Source organism: Diadema antillarum, unplaced genomic scaffold, assembly GCF_040938485.1.
Source record: "Diadema antillarum isolate AM-2024a unplaced genomic scaffold, OU_Dant_1.0 scf00000069, whole genome shotgun sequence".
In the NCBI taxonomy this organism is placed as follows: Eukaryota; Metazoa; Echinodermata; class Echinoidea; order Diadematoida; family Diadematidae; genus Diadema; species Diadema antillarum.
Genome location: NW_027270958.1, coordinates 2,953,220 through 2,974,281, shown reverse-complemented (window position 1 = coordinate 2,974,281; position 21,062 = coordinate 2,953,220). Strand labels below are relative to the sequence as shown.

The 21,062-nt window shown below is 39.3% G+C and overlaps 1 protein-coding gene across 1 annotated transcript; it reads left to right on the top strand.

Annotated features, from left to right (window-relative positions):
* Positions 1-464: 464 nt before the first annotated feature.
* On the top strand, positions 465-16,700 carry LOC139716707 (uncharacterized). Its single transcript, XM_071628237.1, has 8 exons — positions 465-612; positions 5,518-5,640; positions 8,644-8,779; positions 10,377-10,430; positions 11,243-11,795; positions 12,396-12,710; positions 15,266-15,345; positions 16,530-16,700. The coding sequence occupies exons 2-8, from the start codon at positions 5,573-5,575 to the stop codon at positions 16,698-16,700; spliced, it is 1,377 nt and encodes a 458-aa protein (XP_071484338.1). The 5' UTR covers positions 465-612; positions 5,518-5,572.
* The last annotated feature ends 4,362 nt before the right edge of the window (positions 16,701-21,062 follow it).

Here is a 21,062-nt window from a genome sequence, read left to right as displayed (position 1 = left end):
AATCCTATTGACATGACGCCCTGATTTCCCGATCATGAAGAGGGGCTTCAACAGAGGAAGAGCAAAGCAGCCATCCAGTTCGATCTCAAGAGATAATGACGTCATTATGCATATTCATATCGACGGTCCCTGTGTAACAAACGGGTGTTTACTAAATGCGCCGTGCGCCGGTGGACTTCCCCGACCGATCCGAGCTCGCTAGCTAGCTGGCACGAAGTTCTTCTTTATAAAGGAATTCGTTTTACGGGCAAGTATGCTGTGTGTGGGTTATCCATATTAAGACCTTGACTTTTTATTGTGTTCTGAAAGCTGTCCGTAATTGTAACGTGTACGAGTGGAGAAAGGAAAGAGCCATTCAGCTTCGTAGCTGCGTAGGATTCGGTCGCAGCAGCAGTAGAGGGGTCGGCCAGTCGAACAGTCTGGATCTGGTGATGGTGTTGATGAGTTTCCAATTGGTGGGACTGAAGAGATTGCAGAGATCTCATCGACCAGCTAGCAGCTGCACGAAGAGCGGCGATCTTTTCCGTCTAGCCAATTGGACTGGTTCGGTTAAAACACTAAAAACTAAAACGATCAGTCTAGTTTGGCCTGACTCACTCGTACACTCGTGTGGTAAGCAGTAAATGAGTAATTTACCGGTAGTTGCGATTTATGATGAATGTTATTGTTAAGTAAAATTCTAGACTAACGCTTGTAATCGGTAGGGACAGGTGCTGCAACTATTTGAAACTTGCAACGAACGCAATTGCGCGCAAGGCCTCATTCAAGGGCACAATCACTCTACCATCCAGGTGCAGGCCAGGGCAGGGGTATACACTATTGCCAGGGAGGTGTAAGAAAAGGAGAGACAACTCTTCGTAATTCATGCAAACACATGTTTGGGTTCAAAGCGTTACAATGGGATGTCTAGCATTCCACTATACACTTTGAAGTCATGCTCTGCACCGACCGCTCTATATACAGTTGCAAGGCGAAGTTCGGAGACGAAGAACACATTTCACCTTTCGTTGAATTACAACTATACAAGCTTTATTTCCCCGTAAAATTTTAAATGAAATACCCATATTGGTAGTTTAGGAAAGAATTCAATATTATAAACATGTATTTCTAGTTTCTTCATAATGCGCAAATCGAAATGAAATGAAAATTAGGCCCTCTTAAAAACCTAATATTTTTCTATAATGCGCACATTTCCGCATGTTAGTTTTCTATCCTTTAATCTGGGATATTTTGATCTTTCAAATAAAGTACTCCGCTAAAGCGTGCTCCAGCGTGCTTTTAAACTATTTGCTGTTAAAATTGTCAGTTTTACACTGCATTTTGATTCGCTGCTCCAATTCAAGGTACACAAATTCATTGTTGCCATCACATTGAAAGAGAGAGAGCAAAATGCAGTAGGGGCAAGTATTTCTAGATGTGAGAGCGCTAGTCCTGATTATCGATGCTTTCTTTTGTCAAAGCACCTGATTTCCACCTGTAGTTAAGCGCATAACTTCTCGGCGGTGCCGCGCATCCTTCAAAGGAGAGCAGGAGTTGTCTCTCCTTTTCTTACACCTCCCTGCTATTAGTATTACTCGGCTTCAGTCACTATTTATACCTGGACCACAGTTTTTTCGTTAGACGAAATAGTTCGAGATCTACCTTCAAAATTCGAGTCAAAATTTATGTGTCTTGGATCAGAGATGTCTCAGCTCACACTCAGTAGAATTTTATGCATTGATAACAAAAAGTACAAAATTTTTTTCTAGGAGAATCCTAACCGCACCAACGACCCCAACACATAGATCTATCTACATAGAATACTGACTCACGGCTGTTTAGTTACAGTGCCCAGCACCCGGGGCCGGGTTAAGGGAATCCCAACTCAAAATAGAGACAGACAAGGACTTCCCATCTTTCTCTTGCATTGGAAACCATGTTTTCGGAAAGGTAAATCCTTAATTTGAAGTACATTTGACCAAGTGAGCTGCACATGCGCGGGGACGTACATAGGTAGCAAGCTTACCACACACACCATACGCATCACTTACTGTATGCAAAAAAAATATGGAATAATTTGTTGTGGACGTACAGAATATTGCGTAGGTACAGTATAACTGAATGCATTCATACGGTACTGTACTGGAAAAGTGAATTTTTTGCGCAAGTAATTTTTCGCGCTTGGCCCAATAGGATGAATTACGCATGTTTTTAATTCCGCAGAATTAGGATATGAACTATTGAAACATATGGAATGCAAAAATATTCGCATGCTTTTATTTTTTTGAAAATGTGCACTTTTACAGTAATTCTTTTATTTTTCACAAAAATGGCATGTTTGGGGCTTCGTACTCTACTGATAATCCCCTGATGTCGTCTTCCTGGCCCAGACTCCCCTCTATGGGTTGGAATGTTGTTTGGGCAATCCAGGGGTTGTTGGGCAATCCTGGGGTTGGTTGTTGCGCAATCCGTGGGATTAGGCCCGAAGGCAGTATTGAGGGGGTGGGGGGGGCTTGGGACGTGTAAGGTAGGACCAGGGTTCTCATTCTCTCACCCTATCCTTTGTCACTCCGACTGAGAGAGAGGGAATCAACAACCCACCATCCATTCTACAGAGAGTAGTGAGCACTTTGTCCATGGGTAATATGCCATATCTGCATGCAACCAGCAGTTTTATAATAATTTGCATCGTGTAGAACCTTATATGATTACAGGTAACACTGACATTAGTATTATTAAGAGTTTTGTGTGTTTGTGTGTGTTGTCTATTGGAAACTGAAAAAGTCAATAAGTATCAATTTGAGGTTATGACTGTGCATGGACCCTTCGCTTTTCATATCAACTGCTACAGTGCTGGATTGTCTTGATTACCAGTCATTGTACATGTAGGTGGTTAAATTCTAGACAATCCAAGCACTACTGTCTATTCCTGCCTCTCTAAAAGTATTGTATTCTTGTAAAAGTTTAGTAGCCCCACATCTTGTACTAGTGAATTGACCTGAGTGGCCATTAAACAGTTCTTTATCTCAAACAAATCCTCCATGCATCTTCAACCATAAGCCGCAAAAGTTCATTTTCAGTGATGTCACTTATGCTTGGATACAATGGTATTTTTTGCCACATGTCTGAAATTACTTTGCTTGCAACAGTAAGGAAAGCAAAACCTTTACTGGTAACTGTATGAATACTTCTCTTTGATTTATTAGCTCACCATCACTGAAAGTGAAAGCCTTTTTCGTGGCATGAAATTTTCGCGAATTGCCACTGGCGTTCAATGCATGTAGTGTAGACAAAAACTTTCGTGTGCATTTTAATTTCGCGAATTTTGGTGCTCGCGAAATTCGCGAAATTAAAATGCACGCGAAAATTCCTCGTTTTACAGTATTGCGATCGCCCTTCGTCCGGCGTCCATTATGCGTAAACTTTTTACATTTTTATCTTCTTCTTGAGAACCCCTTGACCGATTTTCACCAAACTTGGCAGGTAGCATCCTTAGGGGGATAGGATCTAAATTTGTACAAGTGGGCACCATAATACCCCTGGGGGCCCCCAGAGGGGCCCCAACCCCCCAAAATTAAGGAATCTTAAAAAATCTTCTTCTCTAGAACCAGAAGTGATAGAGCTAAGTTAATACTATGAGTTAGTACATTGATGACTGTAGTTTCAAGTTTGTTCATGGCGGAATCAGGGGTGCCCCCCTTGGGACCCAGGGGTGGTGGGTGGGGAATGGTCCTAATGGGGCCCAAATTGTACATTTTCATCTTTTTCTTGGAAATGCCACTATGAATTTTCACCAAAGTTGGCAGGTAGCATCCCTAGGGGGAAGGAATCTCATTCCCATCTGGGGGGCCCCAGGGGGCCTAAATTTGGACCGAAATTGTAAATTTTCATCTTCTTCTTGAAAACCCTATCCCAAATTTTCACCAAACTTGGCAGGTAGCATCCCTAGGGGGATAGAATCTCAATTCCATCAAATGGGCACCATGCCCCACCTGGGGGCCCCAGGGGTCCCACCCCCCCCCCCCCCCTCCACCCCTACCTGTAAGGAATCTTTACAGATTTTCTTTGGAACCAGAAGTGATTGAGCTAAGTTGATACAATGAGTCAGTATACTGATGACTGTTGTTTCAAGTTTGTTCATGGGAAAATCAGGGGTGCCCTACCCCCCCCCCCCCCACCCCCACCCCCTTGGGACCCAAGGAAGCTTGATGGGATGGGGGGGGGGTCCAAATGCGGGCCTAAATTTTTCTCTTGCTAAAAACAACATAATGGATTTTCACCAAACTTGGCAAGAAGCATTCCCATGGGGATAAGATTTCAAAGTGTTTGAATGGGCACCATGCTTTCCTTGGGGGCCCCAGGGGGTCCAGACCTCCAGAGTTAATGAATATTCAATAATATATTTCTCTAGTTCTAATCAGAAGTGATAGGGCTTTAAGTCTTTTTTTTCCCCAAGCTGCATAATCCAACATTCTATATAGTACAGTGTACTTGGGAGGTGTTTTTACCAGTGTGATGGAATATGTAAATGGACACCATGCCCCCAATCTCAAAGCTACCCCACCATAAGTTTCCAATGTTCTCATGTAAGAGTCTGCAAGAATGCGTGGAAGGTGAACTTGCGATACTCAGATGAGCGTGTGATCCCCGGGTCTCTTTTTTTTTTTTTTTTTTTTTATTATGGTTGACCTATTAAGAATTATGGCTTACAGTGTACTTCTAGTTACAGTTTTGAATGTCAATTTATCAGATGAATCAAGCCCTGCTAATTTTTTGGTATTTTTTGTTTTCTTTCCTATCTAGACACTAGCCTCTAGAAATTAAAAATTCATGTCAAACTTGGTGTTGGTGTATTTAACACCAACACCAAGTTTGACATCAGTTTCTTATTTTATTTTGTTTTATTTTGTTTTAAGTTTCTTTTCGGGCAAGAAGAATTTATAGTCAGGCAAGTGTTCTGCAATAATTTGAAAATCTGCTTGCCCGACCGGGTAAATGGTAAAAACAAAAAGTTATGTAGCATCCTGAAAGTGTGCTACATTGATTCTCCATGTAAGAAATTACGGCTGTATGGTAGGACTGGAGCTGTTTAACAGTTAGTATGTATACAGCAAATGTTGTGTGACACAAATTCCATTTTTTACCCTAGTTATGCATTTCAATATTCTTTGAATTTATTGATTGCTTAGGTGTGAGTGAGGTTGACGTGATTTACACTTTTGTATGACAAGATTTACACTTTTTACAGTGTGAGCCGTATGTATGCAGAGGAAGACACAGGCATTAATCCTAACCCTCTGATTCTTGCTATGAGCATCAACTTAACCAGGACCTCGTTTCATAAAACATGTTTTCAGTGACAAGTTGTCACAGTTGCTATAAGCTACTGAAATCCTTGCATCTGATTGGCAAATTTGTCACAGAAATGTGGCAGTTGTCATTGATAACAAGTTTTATGAAATGGGACTTAGGACACAGTCTTTGACACAGTTCCTGTCCCTCCCCACAAATATGTTTTCCCTTTAACTCTTACTGCAGGGAGCAGCAGACACCCCCTGTCTTTGTTACTTAACCACTGACCACTGGCACCAAGATGAGTGACCATCCAGACCACGGATCATATGGTACCATGGCCCCTGATACCAAGTACTGTAGCAACTGGTGAGTGAAATGTTGCTAGAAAAGTTGTATTTTATAGAGATATTTACGTCTCACAGTCATACACGTACAACTGAATTGCACAGAAAATGACATGGCAAAGAGACAATGATTTCACAAGAAGTATTCACATGTACAAATAAAGAGTAAAGTACACAGAAATGAATAAAATGAGATCATCACAGAGGATGTATTGACAGGGCAAGCATCGACACACATCACACAGTGATTGATTATCTATGGACTACTTATGTAATGATGTTTTACTGTACTTTACTTTTAACACTAATTTGAGACTGTGGTGTCCTCATAAGCTTGCTGTCATCTTCTAATACATTCAAAAATACTCTGTAGGTAATTATATGCTATAGTTATTAAAGCTTCCTCTCATGAAGAATGCATCAAATCAATAGAGGAAAAACACATGACTGTGTTAGAATAGTATTCTGATTTGTAAAATCATTTGTAATTCAGCCTCAGGCTGCGATCAATGATTTGTTGAATAAAGATACCATTGATAATAATAATAATAATAACATAGAGTATTGTTTAAGCCAGTCTTACATATTCCAAGCAAAACAAGAGAAAGAAAGAAAAAAGTAACAAGCAAAATCTTCCTTTCTCACCTTTTTGCTACAGTGTTATTGTGAACATTGTTGTACACTGTATTATGGTGTGCATATAAAATCAGGCAAATTTTGTAATTTTCATTGATAATATTTCGGAAATGAGGAAAGTATTGAAAGAATTACACATAATTAAGTTAATTAAGGGAGAGCCATAACAAAACTGGAATTGAAATTACATCAAAAGTTTTGAATTTATGAGTAAGTTGACTTGGTATGCCTTATGATATTTTTATTTTGATATACCTGTTTACGAGTCAGAGATTGATGATTCACTTTATCAGCACACATTGCATGCCTATATTATTTGTAATATGGATGCCTGCTTCAGGTGTTCCCATCATGTTTAAAGCTTTCTATTGCACTAAACACACATGGAGTTGAACCCCTTGAACACACTTCCTGCCCCAAGGTACAGTACACCCACAGGCTTTACATAGTATCACACCTTTCATGGGGATTCCCAGGAATACAAAGGTCTTATGTATTACCAATAGCATGACCCTCAAGCCCCAACATGTAGAAATCGATTGCACAAGGTGCATTTGGCAGCGTAGTTTGGTGTGCAATGATGTTGCACAATACATTTCTGGCATTTAGTGCATGATGTAATCTGTTGTGTTTCCAGTTGATTAAATCTGATGACTGATTACTGCCAATTTATGAAAAGCATGTTGATCATTGGGTTCCTGAAAGTCCTTTGGCAAGTATGGAATATACACAGTATACAGTGTGTTCCCTTTAAAAGCCTGTCATTCATTTTTAATATGAAATACAATACACATCCTTTTAGCCAAAAGTTCATAGGCAGTATGTAAAGTAGCATCAATTTGTACATTATGAAAAACCCTTTCAGCAGCTGCTGTATCAAGTGGTAGACCTGTAAGTTTTAGTTTTTAATATCAGCCCCATAATGTTGTTTAAATGAAAGACCTTCTGAAAGAAGCATAGAGATACAATTATTACTGCCTCTGGTATTCTCAGTAATACAATATGTACAACTAAAAAGTAGATTACGACATCTTTAGCCACATGACAAACTTTCTAGAGCAGCTCCTACTACTGTATACGCTATAATTTTCGCGTACATAAATTTTCGCGAATTGCCAATGTCACACATTTTCGCGAGTGGTTAAATTCGCGATTGGGGGACCAGAGAAAATATGAAGTGGCAAAGAAAGTGTGAATTTCAACTTACTAGCATATAAGAATGATACTAGTTATACACTGCATGAAAAAGACTTGCCAAACTCTGCGAACTAGTAAGTTAGAATTCAACATTTTTGAATTGGTTAAGTCCATCGCGCTAAATTTCTGACGAGTGCTCCCCTTGCGATAATGGATTGGCTCTCTACAGTATTCGTAAGTAGACGTGGACGTGCGTAAACAAGCTTAGCCAGTATGGTCTGTTCGGTAAGCCGTGACATGGGTTTCTAGTACTGAAATGTTCGTATCATCAAGGCAAGGGATTCATTTTGGAAGGTAATATTTTCGCGTGTTGTTAATTTCGCGAATTGCTCCCGACTCGCGAAATTCGCGAAAATAAAACCCCCGCGAAATATATAGCGTATACAGTATCTTTACCATACCAAGTGAGTGTACAGTGTATAATGTAAATCCCAGTTTACAATGAGGGAAATGCTGTGGATAGATAACAGCAAATATTCTTGTGTGTATTATATATGCAGGCTGCAGTCATTTTTCAAGTGTCATTCATCATATCTGGTCTGTTACTGATCCGTTGTCAGTATGGTCAGGTTGTCACTAAAGTTGGTGTGAAATAGAATTTCTTGGGTTCATGGGAACTGAGTTGTGTGAATGGTTCAGGTGGCCCAAATGAAAGTCTATTCACAGAAATGGGGAGTCCATGGGCTCAAATAAGGGTCCAAGGGCCAGGCCGTTGAGGCCCAGAACTGTTTCAATACCATCTGCTTTCTCTACCTAGATCCAGAAGTACAGTGTAGTAGAGTACATATTGTACCTTCTCATAATATGATATAGATGTTGTTAGTGACAAGTTCAGATAAAATGTCATGTGATATACAGTGGTAAATGTTCTTTGCTGACAGTGTGTTTATGAATCTGAATTACACGCAATAGCTAAAAAGAAAGCCAGTCGATGTGCCATTTAGCAAACAGCACATAGTAAGGTTTAATTCAGAAGTGTGTACAATTATGTATTTTGCAGATTCAAGGTTTAACTGTTAACTTCCATTTGAGGTGATTAAGTGGAATATATCACCGATGTTTAAAAGAGGTTTCTCTATCAATGAAATATTAGTTCATGCTCGTTATCATACAAAATGCTGATGCAATGTGTAACTGTAAGATATGTGTAGGGAATTTCTTTGACTTTTTATCCTTTATTCCTTATGTGCAGCAAACGTGACATAGCATCCAGTAACTTCTTGATGCATGAGGTTCATTGTAGAAGGAATATCAGCCTCTGTCAGACATGTCAAGAACCGATCCCAAGGTCAGAGATGGAGGCTCACTATGAGGAATATCACAAACCAGTGAGTAAACTTTCTCTACATAGCACTATTTCAAGGACTATGTGGATTGTTGGCTAGATTAATTCCTCACAAAAATGTCATATTGCTGCATAGTGTTTTATATAGTCATTGTTGTATCTAGTGAACAAATATGCCATGCACTGAGAGTGTAGTTGAAATAATGGACTCTGACTTGACAGGAATATCAGCTGTTTCCTATGGAGAGCATCCACCCCCCAAATAGTGCAGTTTCTGTCACCTCCGAGACCATAATTTTACTACAATGTAGAGGCTCAAAATTTGTTTTATATCCCTAAGTACATCTTTAGCAGAATTACTATACAAAACATTTTCACTGACAATAAATGTTCCTCTGATTTTATTGTTTGTGTACATATTGCAGTACAGATGATCATACAATGTACGATGCACAGTGGACATGATTATTAAATTATTATACCCATTTGCCTGAAATCGATACTACACATAGCTCACTGCACACAGGCTGTCAATGAATATCCCTAATACCCTGAATATGCCATCATACTAATGGAATACACATTTGAGGTTCACTACAATGTATACCATGAATATGACATCATGATGTGGCACATTTTTCTTTCGACATTTTGTCTTTAGTATAGCAATGTTAGCGTATGTTTGGCCACATGACGCTATGCAGACCAGTTCATAGTGAACAGGATTTCAGCGATGAAGGATATATTTATGATAAGATATAATTTCTAGCCATGGTTGTTTATTGTAAATCTACATTCTGATTGTTTCAATTGAATAACAAGAAGGTGGTAGAGTACATTTGTTCTCACATGAATTTAAACCGTAAAATTGTCAGGTGAGAATAATAAGGGCATTACAGTGCCTCGAACTCTGTGGCTTTAGTGGCAACTTAATACCCTGATCATTCTCAACTGACGAAATGTTCAATCATTGATATCTTTTATCTGATGTGTTCTGATTTCCATAGAGTTTCCTTCAAAATTCAATACAGCTTAAACACAATTCTTTAGACATATAGAACGTTATAGAACCCATAGATGTGCTGATTTATGTTTGGAACTCCTCAACTTTAACAACTCCAACAGTTCATCATATTTGTTTGCCTATGAAACATTTAACACACAACATCTTTGTGACAAGTACATTGGTCATTTTGCTTTTCTTATTTTTATTCATGAGTTGTCAGTATATTATAATGTATGTTGAGACTCCCCATAGATTAGCAAAGGAAAGGTTCTACCAGAAAACAAGATATTGACAGAAAAATAATGCTGAGGTCTGCAGTGTATATTATCATGAAGGCAGAACTAAAGTCATATCGTCAGGTAGGCAACTTGGTGTGGTAACAAGAGATTTTAATACTGTACATGCAGTATACAAACTGTAGAAGCTAGAGTCATCCCAGCTTGCTTGAGTCTCACAGAAGAAACTTGTCACAACCAAATTATCACTCAAATTCTTACTAAAAGTGAAACATCTCTTTCATTCATTACTGTCCACAAGTTTGGATTGTAACATGTCACAGTTGAGTAAATACATGAATCCATTTATGCACTGATTTTTTAATAATTTCCTGTATCTTCACCATATTCTAATCCAGGTTGCCTGTAAATGTGGAGAAATGATTGAGAGGAGTAAACTGGAAGACCATGAGGTAATTTTTCATGTTCCTTCATTTACCCTCGTTTTGTGATCTCCCTTCTCTGTCATTTTTTTCTTTCAGAAAATCCAAGAAAAAGGGAGGAATTCAAGGTTGTACTAGTTGCACTTGTACTGTTGTTTACAAATTGTTTTTGGGAGTAATCCAAATTGTAGCACTTAACCACATTCTTTTCCAGCAGTGGCAAATACATATATTTGATACAATTGTGTAATAACAATTCCAACTAACATAGAATAATTGTTTGTGTTTGCTTTTTTGTTTTTTTGTTTGTTTGTTTGTTTGTTTGTTTGTTTGTTTGTTTGTTTGTTTGTTTGTTTGTTTGTTTGTTTGTTTGTTTTGGGGTAGTTACTCACAGATCATATCATTGTCTTACAAAAACATAACATTGCTGGGGCGACAAGAACTTGTATAGACTACAAAAATTAAATAAATGTCAAATGTTCAGGAGAGCAAAAAAAACATGGCTGTCAAAGCACTGTATCAAATGGGAAAACCTTTCCTTTGACATGCTGTGGTGGCTTCAGTTTTTGGGTAAGACAGCTAGAATTTGGACACGATATGACTTAAGATTATCTGACCATTAGTCCATAAAAGTCATTTTCACCAAAATTTCAGATACGAGGTCTTGTCGCCCCACCGATGATAATAACAAAATGCTCATGTCATGTGTCATGAAAATAGACCATCATCAATGTATCTTTCTTGTGATGGGTTGCTGAAATGCAAGAGACCACATACAGGGTTGTTCTATCATGTCTGTTAACTTGTATACCCATTGAATGTTTCCCACATTTCTTATGTAGACAAATGATTGCCAGCAGAGAAAAGAGCACTGTGAATACTGTGAGCTGGAACTGACCCATGTTGAAATGGTGGAGCATCTCACATATTGCGGGAGTCGAACTGAGCGTTGCCCGAAATGTCAGCGATACATCCAAAATCGAGACAGGAAACAGCATGAGCTTTCTGATTGTGCATTCCCAGAACACAAGCCACCAGCCAGGCAGACGTCTTCTTCATCCGCTGGATTTGGTTTCTTTGATGATGATCTTGAAGGTTATGATGAAACTACTGTTCATGCAGTCACCAATAGGTTTGCACTTCCACAGTATGTTGATAGCAGCCATACCCTACCCAGAATGAACAGCAGGACTCCATACAATGTGAATACTAGTCACACCATCTCCCGTGACCAGTTCTATGGAGCAAATGCTGTGTCTCGTCTTGACAGTGAGGGCAGCAAACAGGAAAAGGGAGGAGAGGGTCGTAGTCGAAGGCAGCGAAAAAATCAAGACCGCGTCCAGAACATCTACAAGAACACAAACCAGGGGAGACCTGTGGCTAGCAAGAAGAAAGGTGTGATTTAACTTAAATGTTCTCTTTGTTGGTTATTTGCAACAATAGAGACCATGTACGGCTTGTAGAAATATCATAAAATAATGTACTAAGCAAGAGTAGCCTTGTCCAGTGTAAACAATGGTATGCACAGCTCACCTAACCTCAATCTTAACCCTAAAGAGGCCAAGCTTTTTTGGCTATGCTAAATCCGTATTTAGCATAGGTGTGGTATCCCAGCTTATTGATTGCCACAAAGCATGTAAGAATGTTTGAAAATCAGTGCTGGATGTGTTACAGATGAATCAACACAAAGTTAGATAGCATTTTCAGAGTGTCATGTACATGAATCTAATCACTGTCTTATCCAGTCACACCTCATGTAGAAAATAGAGATGAAATATTCTGACATCGCTCTACCAGTATGGGAGGGAATCGTGCATTATGAATAGTTATGTATTTCAGTATATTGAAAATGATTTGCATCATTTTACTCTGGTTTTACCACTCTACCTAGATGTATCTACATTAATGATGTGAAATCAATTTGATTTATTCAATGAGGAAAAGGGATTAGAGGGAAATGTTTCGTAAAGGATTCTCTGATTTTGTTTTTGTCAGATGCCACAAAGCCCTCAAACACCGCAGCAGCTGACCAGTTGGAAACTGATCGACTTCTGGCCTTGCGTCTAGCCAACGGTGACAGTGACTTCCTGGTTTATGACCCCTTGGTTGACCCCTTGGTTGACCCCTTGGTTGACATAGATGACCTGTCTTCAGGGGTTGGCCCTCCAAGGAGAGAACCGGACAATGACCTTTTTTCCCAGCTGACACAGGTGGGATACGGTAGCACTTCCCCAACCAGAGAAAGGACCAGTAGTTTGAGTCGCTCTCTCTCTTGGCAGACTGGCTCTGAGGGAGGTGTAGATGATGCAGGTAACTCTTCTCTCTCCACACTATGTCATTCCAGACATGAAATCAGATAAGAACATCATTTCCTCTTTACCATCATTAATTGTTTCCATCAGCTTGAGAATTATTGTTGTCATTGTCATGAGAGTGTAAGCATTTGAGCAATTTGAGCATTTGAGCCAATGTCATTAACAGTCTTTGCAAGGAAATCATTTAGATTGGAATGTGTTTATCAGTCTGTAATAAACAAAGAATTGTGCAAAGTGTACTCCATCAGTGAAGGTGGGCATGCCAACAGCTAAGGAGTCTTGAAATATTTGTTGAATCATAATTGTATCAGCTATTACTGATTAGTCATGGAGACTCACTAAAGACTGTGAGTTACTTTGTTGTAATGAATATGTTGTGAGGACACTCCTATGTCTGAAATGTGCTGGATTCTCTACAAATGTAATAATATTTTATTGTGGTAATTTGATATAATGGCTTTCTTATGGTGTTGGAAAGATGGTAAATGCTGATGTCATAGTACACAAGACAAAAGAAAAATCTATTTGATGCTCAAAAGAAGTGTGGGTAATGATCAATTTTTGTCTCGCCCACCGGAGGTGAAGGCGAGACTAAGGGATCCAAATGGCGTCCGTCCGTCGTCCGTCCGTCGTCTGTCCGTCGTCCGTCGTCTGTCGTCCGTCGTCCGTCACAAATGTTAAAGTTTATCTGCAAGACTCTCTTACGATGCATAACTTGGCAACTGTTACAGCAATGGCAGCCACACTTGGGTGATAGAAGCACTAGGGGTATCTTCATGTTATGGTGTTGTCGGAGGTCATGTGATGATGTCAAAGGTCATTTGAGGTCATATATTAAAGAGTATGTGCAAGACTCACTTTTCTATGTTAAAATTTACCTGCAAGACTCTCTTTTGACAAATGACTTCACATAAGTTGCTTGGATTACAACCTAACTTGGGTTATAGATGTACTGGGGGTACCTTCATGTTATGGTGCCGTTGGAGGTCACAGGATAAGGTCAAAGGTCATTTGAGGTCATACGTTAAAGTTTACTTGCAAGACTCTCTTATCACACGTAACTCGACACATGTTGCTACAATGGCAATCAAACTTGGGTGATGGATGCACTAGGGGTACCTACATGTTATGGTGCCGTAAGAGGTCACATGATAAGGTCAAAGGTCATTTGAGGTCATACATTAAAGTTTACTTGCAAGACTCTCTTATCACACGTAACTCAGCACATGTTGCTACAATGGCAATCAAACTTGGGTGATGGTAGATGTCTCTTGGGAAGTTGAAGGTTACCACAAGGTCAAAGGTCACAGACAGGGGTCAACGAACTTTTAGGGCCCAATGTTAAGTTTTTAGGGCGCAATTCGTTTATGGCTCATAACTTTTGATCCCTTTGTCCGTTTGTGACCAAACTGGGATGGAAGATGTCCCTTGGGGAGGTGAAGGTCGTCAATGGTCACAGACAGGGGTCAACAAACTTTTAGGGCTCAATGTTATGTTTTTAGGGCGCGTTTTGATTGTGGCTCATAACTTTTGATCCCTATGTCCGTTTGTGACCAAACTTGGACGGTAGATGTCCCTTGGGGAGTTAGAGAAGTTAAAGGTCATCACAAGGTCAAAGGTCACAGAAAGGGGTCAACAAATTTTTAGGGCCCAATGTTAAGTTTTTATGGCGCGTTTCGATTATGGCTCATTACTTTTGATCCCTTTGTCCGTTTGTGACCAAACTTGGATGGTAAATGTCCCTTGGGGTGTTGAATGTCACCACAAGGTCAAAGGTCATAAGCAGGTCAATTAACTTCTGGGAGTTATAAAAATATTAATTCCTTGTACGCGAATGGGCGAGACACAATTTGGCACTTGCCTTGTGTTATGACTGCAACAGGATTGCATACCGAGTCATCTTGAATCATAAATGCTGAAATGTATGGTTGGTAATCAACAGAGTATGTTCTAATCTTAGCTTTGTTTGTAGTATTGATATATGTGTGACTGTCACTGTACGTCTTGAGTTTTGTTTTGAATAAGAAGCAGTATTGTATGTTCAAAACTAATTCAACAATAAATTTTATTATATTGTACATTGGTAACACTCCATCCTTCAAATATTGTACCAATAAGTCCAGAAATCCCAGAAAATGGCAGTCATTTCCCTATTCCTCTATCTCAATCCGTTTCCCATGTTGTATGGTTTTGAACTGTGTGAAGAAAATTGCTGAACTTTGTAGAAAAATTAAAGATAGACAAACAGAGGGAAAGATAAACTAAGGAAGAGAATAACACATTTAATACATTTGCATTCACAACTGTGATAAGAGCATGTTTGAGTTCATTAGTTTTTTTGGCAGCTTTAATTCCAAACATGGAATCACTCATCCTTCTTTTTTTGTTATGGTCACAACGTGGCAAAATATTACTCTATCAAAATGTGACTCACACAGGGTGAAATGGAAATAAACTAAAACATGTGCCTCTCCCATACACAATGAGTAAATGAAGACTCCAAGAAAAGTCTTTGGTACCACACATTTACCTTTCTGATTTTGTTCCCAGGTATTCTTTCTGATGTTGTGATGGCTCCATGTGAATTCTGTGGAAATGCCTTTCCACTCGATGATCTAATACAGCATCAGGTAAACTATTATGAATCATGGTGTGAATAATATACAATAGTTTTATTTGCTCAAGATGTGTAAGGAAATTAAGACTAGAGATGCCAGCCACTTATACCCCATGCAAATGGAAGAATGTCCATGAGCAAAAAAGAAAAAGGTGTCCCCATCACATTTTTTTTTCACAAGAAAATAATGATAATGTCATCATATTTGGCAGTAACCATATCACAGGAGTACTCAAATTTTGTCATCTCATTGTTTGAAGCAAATGTTGATAAGTTGCCTGTGTGTTTAATCATTCAAAATCAATATTAGCCCGTTGAAGACTAGTCCCGAGTATATTCGGGCAGGTGTCTACGGGAAATGCCTAGTATGGCAGATTCAGCACATCCTCAACAGGTTAAATTTGCAGAGTATCGTTACACTACAAAATATTTTGCAAGACTTCTTCTTTTGATGTGAGTTTAAAAAGCAAACCTTCCTTATCAAAAGTAGTGCAATAAAGACTTTTCTCACAATAGACTCAAGTCATAATAATCTCCTGCCATAGAATTCAATAGATGACTGGTATGATGACCTATTAGCCGGGTTCACACGTACAAATTAGCGGGATGACGATCGCGATGCTCATCCCGAGTTTTTTTGCGAGCGTCCACACGTACCAAATTAGCGGGATGGCGATCGCGATCGGTATCCCGCTAATTTGGCGAGCGTCCACACGTACCGAATTATCCCGCTAATTGCCGATAGAGACAACAACAAAGCCTGCAAACTGGGTCACACAGCGCCCTTCTCTATCACTGCTTGCGCGCACTTACCTTTGTCCATTGTCTTTTACGCGTCAGTGGTGTGGTTCGCGCGCTGTTGTTGTTGTGCTCCAAAGAGGTGAAGGACCTCTTCGCAGAGGCCTCGCTGTTGTGATGTGCGTATTGCATGATGGGATGTTAAAACTCGAGATTCTAATCCCGACCGTTCACACGTACCAGCGCGCGGCCAATTATCCCGCTAATTGACGAACCAGCGCAAGATTTCTTGGGATTAGCATCGCGATGCTTATCCCGCTAATTTTCGGGTTTTTTCTGTCCACACGTGCAAAAAACTCGGGATGACGATCGCGATGCAAATCTCGAGATTTGTATCCCGCTAATTGGTGAACGTGTGAACCCGGCTATTAACTTCTTCTGTTTATTTCCTGTTCTCAGTCTGGATGTCAGCTTTATAATTATGAGGAGCTCCTTGAGCCATTAATGCCAGCCACAGAGCTGTCCAACAACCAGAGAAGCTCTTGTCTCAGCTCCACGTCCCTGACACAGACTCCTATGGTGGATAACCTTGGAAGGACCAACCAAGAACGGTACAAATTAATCATGTGACTGTCAGCCTACACAGGCGTGGAGATCATAGCAGCTATATGACTGATGTACCTTATGTGGTCCCAAGAAGTGTGGATGAATTACGTGTGTGAACTCCAGTAAAGCCTAGTGCTGTTGACTGAAAGGCTACTGAATGCTGCCGTTGATGTGCCTTGAATGTGTGTAGAGGGCACTGTTCATGTGTATGGTGTGTGTGTGTAGCGGATGCTGTGTGTCATCTAGTACACCTGCTGAACCATTCCAAGGAGGCATATCTTCACTAGAATTGGCTTCTTGTGACTGAGAGGTGGATGAATGATGACAGAGGAGCTGCTGGTGTGTCGTCCAGTCAGAGCAGTGTCTATGAAAATGGTATGCAGTTGTATTATTAGTGATGGCGGAAATTGAAATGTTGCATTATCTTGGAAAATGGTATACAGCATAATTGTTTGTGATAATGAAATCATTTTTCAAGGTCAGTGTCTCTGAAAATGATGTACGCTTGAATTGCTTGTGATGATGGAATATTGTGATTAGATGAATGTCTATGAAAATCATGAGTACAACTGTATTGTTAATGATGATGAAATGTTGTGATGTAATTGGTGCCAGGGGAACTGTACTTTGAGTGGTATCCTGTTGTGCAAGCTTTCTTTATTGATGCAATTCCAAATGAAAGAAAGTAGGGTACAAATGGTGTTGTGTCTGTGTGTTTGTCTGTCTGTGTGTAGACAGACCAAAGTAAAATTATGTGCCTAGTGGACACACTCAAGATCTCAAATGGATTTGAGAAATGCAAAATTGAATGTTGTAGTGAGGGAAATTAGTTTTTAATTGCTATGCCAAGTTCATACTGGAGAAAATGTGCTAAAATGTATTTATAAATGGTCCAAATTTTTGTGATGTTACTGCAAAAGAAAATATTTTTACTTGAAGATATTGTATAGGGATTAGAGTTACACATGGATATGAGTAACACTGCTTATGACATCAAAAAGTGCAAACTTGTTTTCTTGTAGATTTGTTGTTTACAATTGACTTAGTGGTATAATTTTTCTTTTGAACATTAACTATCAATTCTGTATATATGAATAGAATTGCACAGTCCTCATGTTCCACTGTACATGAAATCTTTAACCTTGACATTTGACTTTGGCAGGCTTATTAGTCCTGACTCAGTCTTCCTTGACCGAGACTCGCCAGACGAGGGTGCTGTCATGCTGCCCTGTGAGTTCTGTGGTACCCTTCTTCCCAGTGACGCCATACCTTATCACCAGGTAAACGCAGATTTCATACTCCCTCTTCATACTTATTCATTCAAACTTGGTGACTGTGGTAATGAAATACCATGTGTTTTATATCAAAGGTAGATCTCTCTCACAAGTCTTTTTAAAGGACAAGTTCACCTTCATAAACATAAGGATTGAGAGAATGCAACAATATTAGTAGAACACATCAGTGAAAGTTAGAGGAAAATTGAACAATCGATGCAAAAGTTATGAATTTTTAAAATTTTTGTGTTGGAACCACTGGATGAGGAGACTACTACAGCTTGTGAGTCATATGCGTACAACAGTATAAAGAAAATGTAAAGAAAATTCAACATAATTTCACTTTTTTCGCATAATAATAGAGCACTTGACTTGCCTCTTTCTTAAGGCAGGGGGAATAATATTACCCATAACATTTGTCGGTAACGAGTTGGGGGAATGTGTACTTTTTTCAAAAGATGAAATTTTGTGAAATTCTCTTTATATTTTCTTTATATTGTTGTACGCATGTGACATCTAACTTATTCACACACTGCAGTAGTCTTCTCATCCAGCGGTTACTGCACAAAAACTTCAAAAATTCATAACTTTTGAACGGATTGTCCAATTTTCCTCAAACTTTCAATGATGTGTTCTACTAATTTTGCTACATTCTCTCAATCCTTATGTTTATGAAGGTGAACTTGTCCTTTAATATCTGTCTCATTCCTTCTTTGAAATTTTGTTTAGTATCAGGATTGCATGCAGTAATTGTCGGCCCAATTATCAATGAACTTCGCTTTATCAGAGGAAAACTTCTTTGGATTGTGAGATGTTCTGTAATTGCATGAGACTTTTCCAGTTCTCTGAGATTAAGGGTCTACAGCCATCTCCAATTTTGATGTCTTGTATCAGGCACTGAGGTCACATTTACCTCGTGGCTTCCTTGAACAGATGAAAATGGAATGCCACAAAATTAACATTTATGATTCTGAGCATTTTATATATGTGACCCTGCATCACAAAATCACCAAAAAGTCACCAGACATGAATTTTATTTATTCACTTTAAAATATTAACAGATTCTAAAAGAGCAGACTCTAAGCTTTAAAAATGGTGTATAACTCAATACATAAGGAATATCCTAACCTATCTAAATAATGGAAGTGAAGTACACTCTCTGGCAAAGTGTTTACTGAGAGAAGGGACTTTGAAGTTGAAGGTCTGTTCAAGCACTTACTCCTCATCAAGCCCTGCTCTGTGCAATGAATGGGACAAAAAACAGGATGCAAAAGTCCATAGTAACCACAGTGAAGGGATTATCAGATTAAGCTGAAAGTTTACAAGCTGTATAGGTACATTCTATTCATGACTACTACCAACTATCAAAGCAGCAGCAGCATGCTCTGAGAAGTTATTAGAGTAAAAATCAAGGGTGTGTAGAGGAATGTTAAAGACACCCAGTCGCGAGGATACATGGACATATTTCAGCCGCGGGCGGCAGCACGTAAACTCGCTTCCGAAGTTGCTACGAAGCGAAATGTGTGTGTGCGCAAGACATCCCTAAAGCAATGTATCGCGCTATAGTATCTCGATTGCTCGCGATCGCTTGCTGAGCGCGGGACAGTACGTTTTGTGTAATGTGAGTGATGTTCGCATGAGCTAGTAGCTAGCTGCGTATACTTCGTACGACTACGCATTCTCTTCATCGCATCATCGTCGATCGTCGTCACTCGTCAACTATACTGTAATCATCAGATCAGATCAGATTAGTGAGTGCAGACCACATTATAATAGATAGGGTGGCCATCATGGACGATGACACATCGTCATGGGTAGCGGATATTACCGCCGAGTTGTCTATTCTGAACGCGGACGATTGGGTCGGAGACCCTGCCTGTATCATGTACTTGCCCTGGCGTGTGTACATAAATTCAGGACGGGGAAGCGACTGTGCCCGTGCAGGGCCAACGGCCAACGGCCACAGTTGCACTGCACATTTATGCAGTATTTTTGCACTCTTCATTGTTTTACTAACTAATATGAAGAAGGTGAGCTTTGTATCACCTGCCTGGAATATACTATATGTAAGAAGCAATGCCGAAACCCTTTCATTTGACTAGGTAAACTCACAGTTATAGTTCTGTCAGCTTAGCCTGGTGTGAATAATCTTAAAAAAAAAAGACACACACACACACAAAGTGAACATTAAAACTCATAGATAAGTACATGACAAATAAGATGTAATGCCTTCTTCAGACAGGAGCATAAAGAAATTATTGTCTATCTCCCTCTTACACAAACAAACAGAACACTATTGTCTCAACAATACAGTGTGAAGGATAACCATTATAAATAAACCTATCACAGGTATCGGTATTTGAGGTTATGTGTGAAAAATGCCCTACAAATTAATGAAAATCGCGGACAGTAGACCTTTGTCCATAGTCAACTCAGTGTAACATCGCAAAGCCACTGTAATGGGTTAGCTTTCTACCAAACACTGATTAAAATACCAATCAGAGGCGTACCTTTGATCAACAAATAAGGGATGTGCCACGGATACCAATTAATCGTACTTGATGAAGCTCATACCTGTACATATTAGCATGTTACAAACTGATAGGTTCATATTGCCCCTTGACCTATGACCAATATCTGTATTAGAATTAAAACAATGGATTCTTATGAACTGTTGTTCATCAACAACTTCCACACCAATCAACATCCCTATTAGACACTCCTATATGAAGATGTGAAGGTAAATAAAACTGTAACTTTCACGTACAAGGGTATTGTACGTACACTACTGTATTAACTCTGTAGTTACTACCACTGACCTGACACTGTCGGTGTAACCAAACTTTAACGAATTTCAACTGTAAAGGATCAATTTTTTTTTCTTCAGAATTTACATTTCAACATACTTGTAGAAATTCACATGAAAAGATGTACACTTCACTGGATCACTTGAATTTGGTTTCAAATTATTGGACCAAATGCATTGGAAGTTTGACTATAAATGCAACATAGATGCCTGAAACTTTTGCCAAGCTTATGAAAATTACAATCTTTATCAAAATTCCTTAACCAAACTTAAAATGTAGGGCCCCTAAATATGATGAAAGAGGAG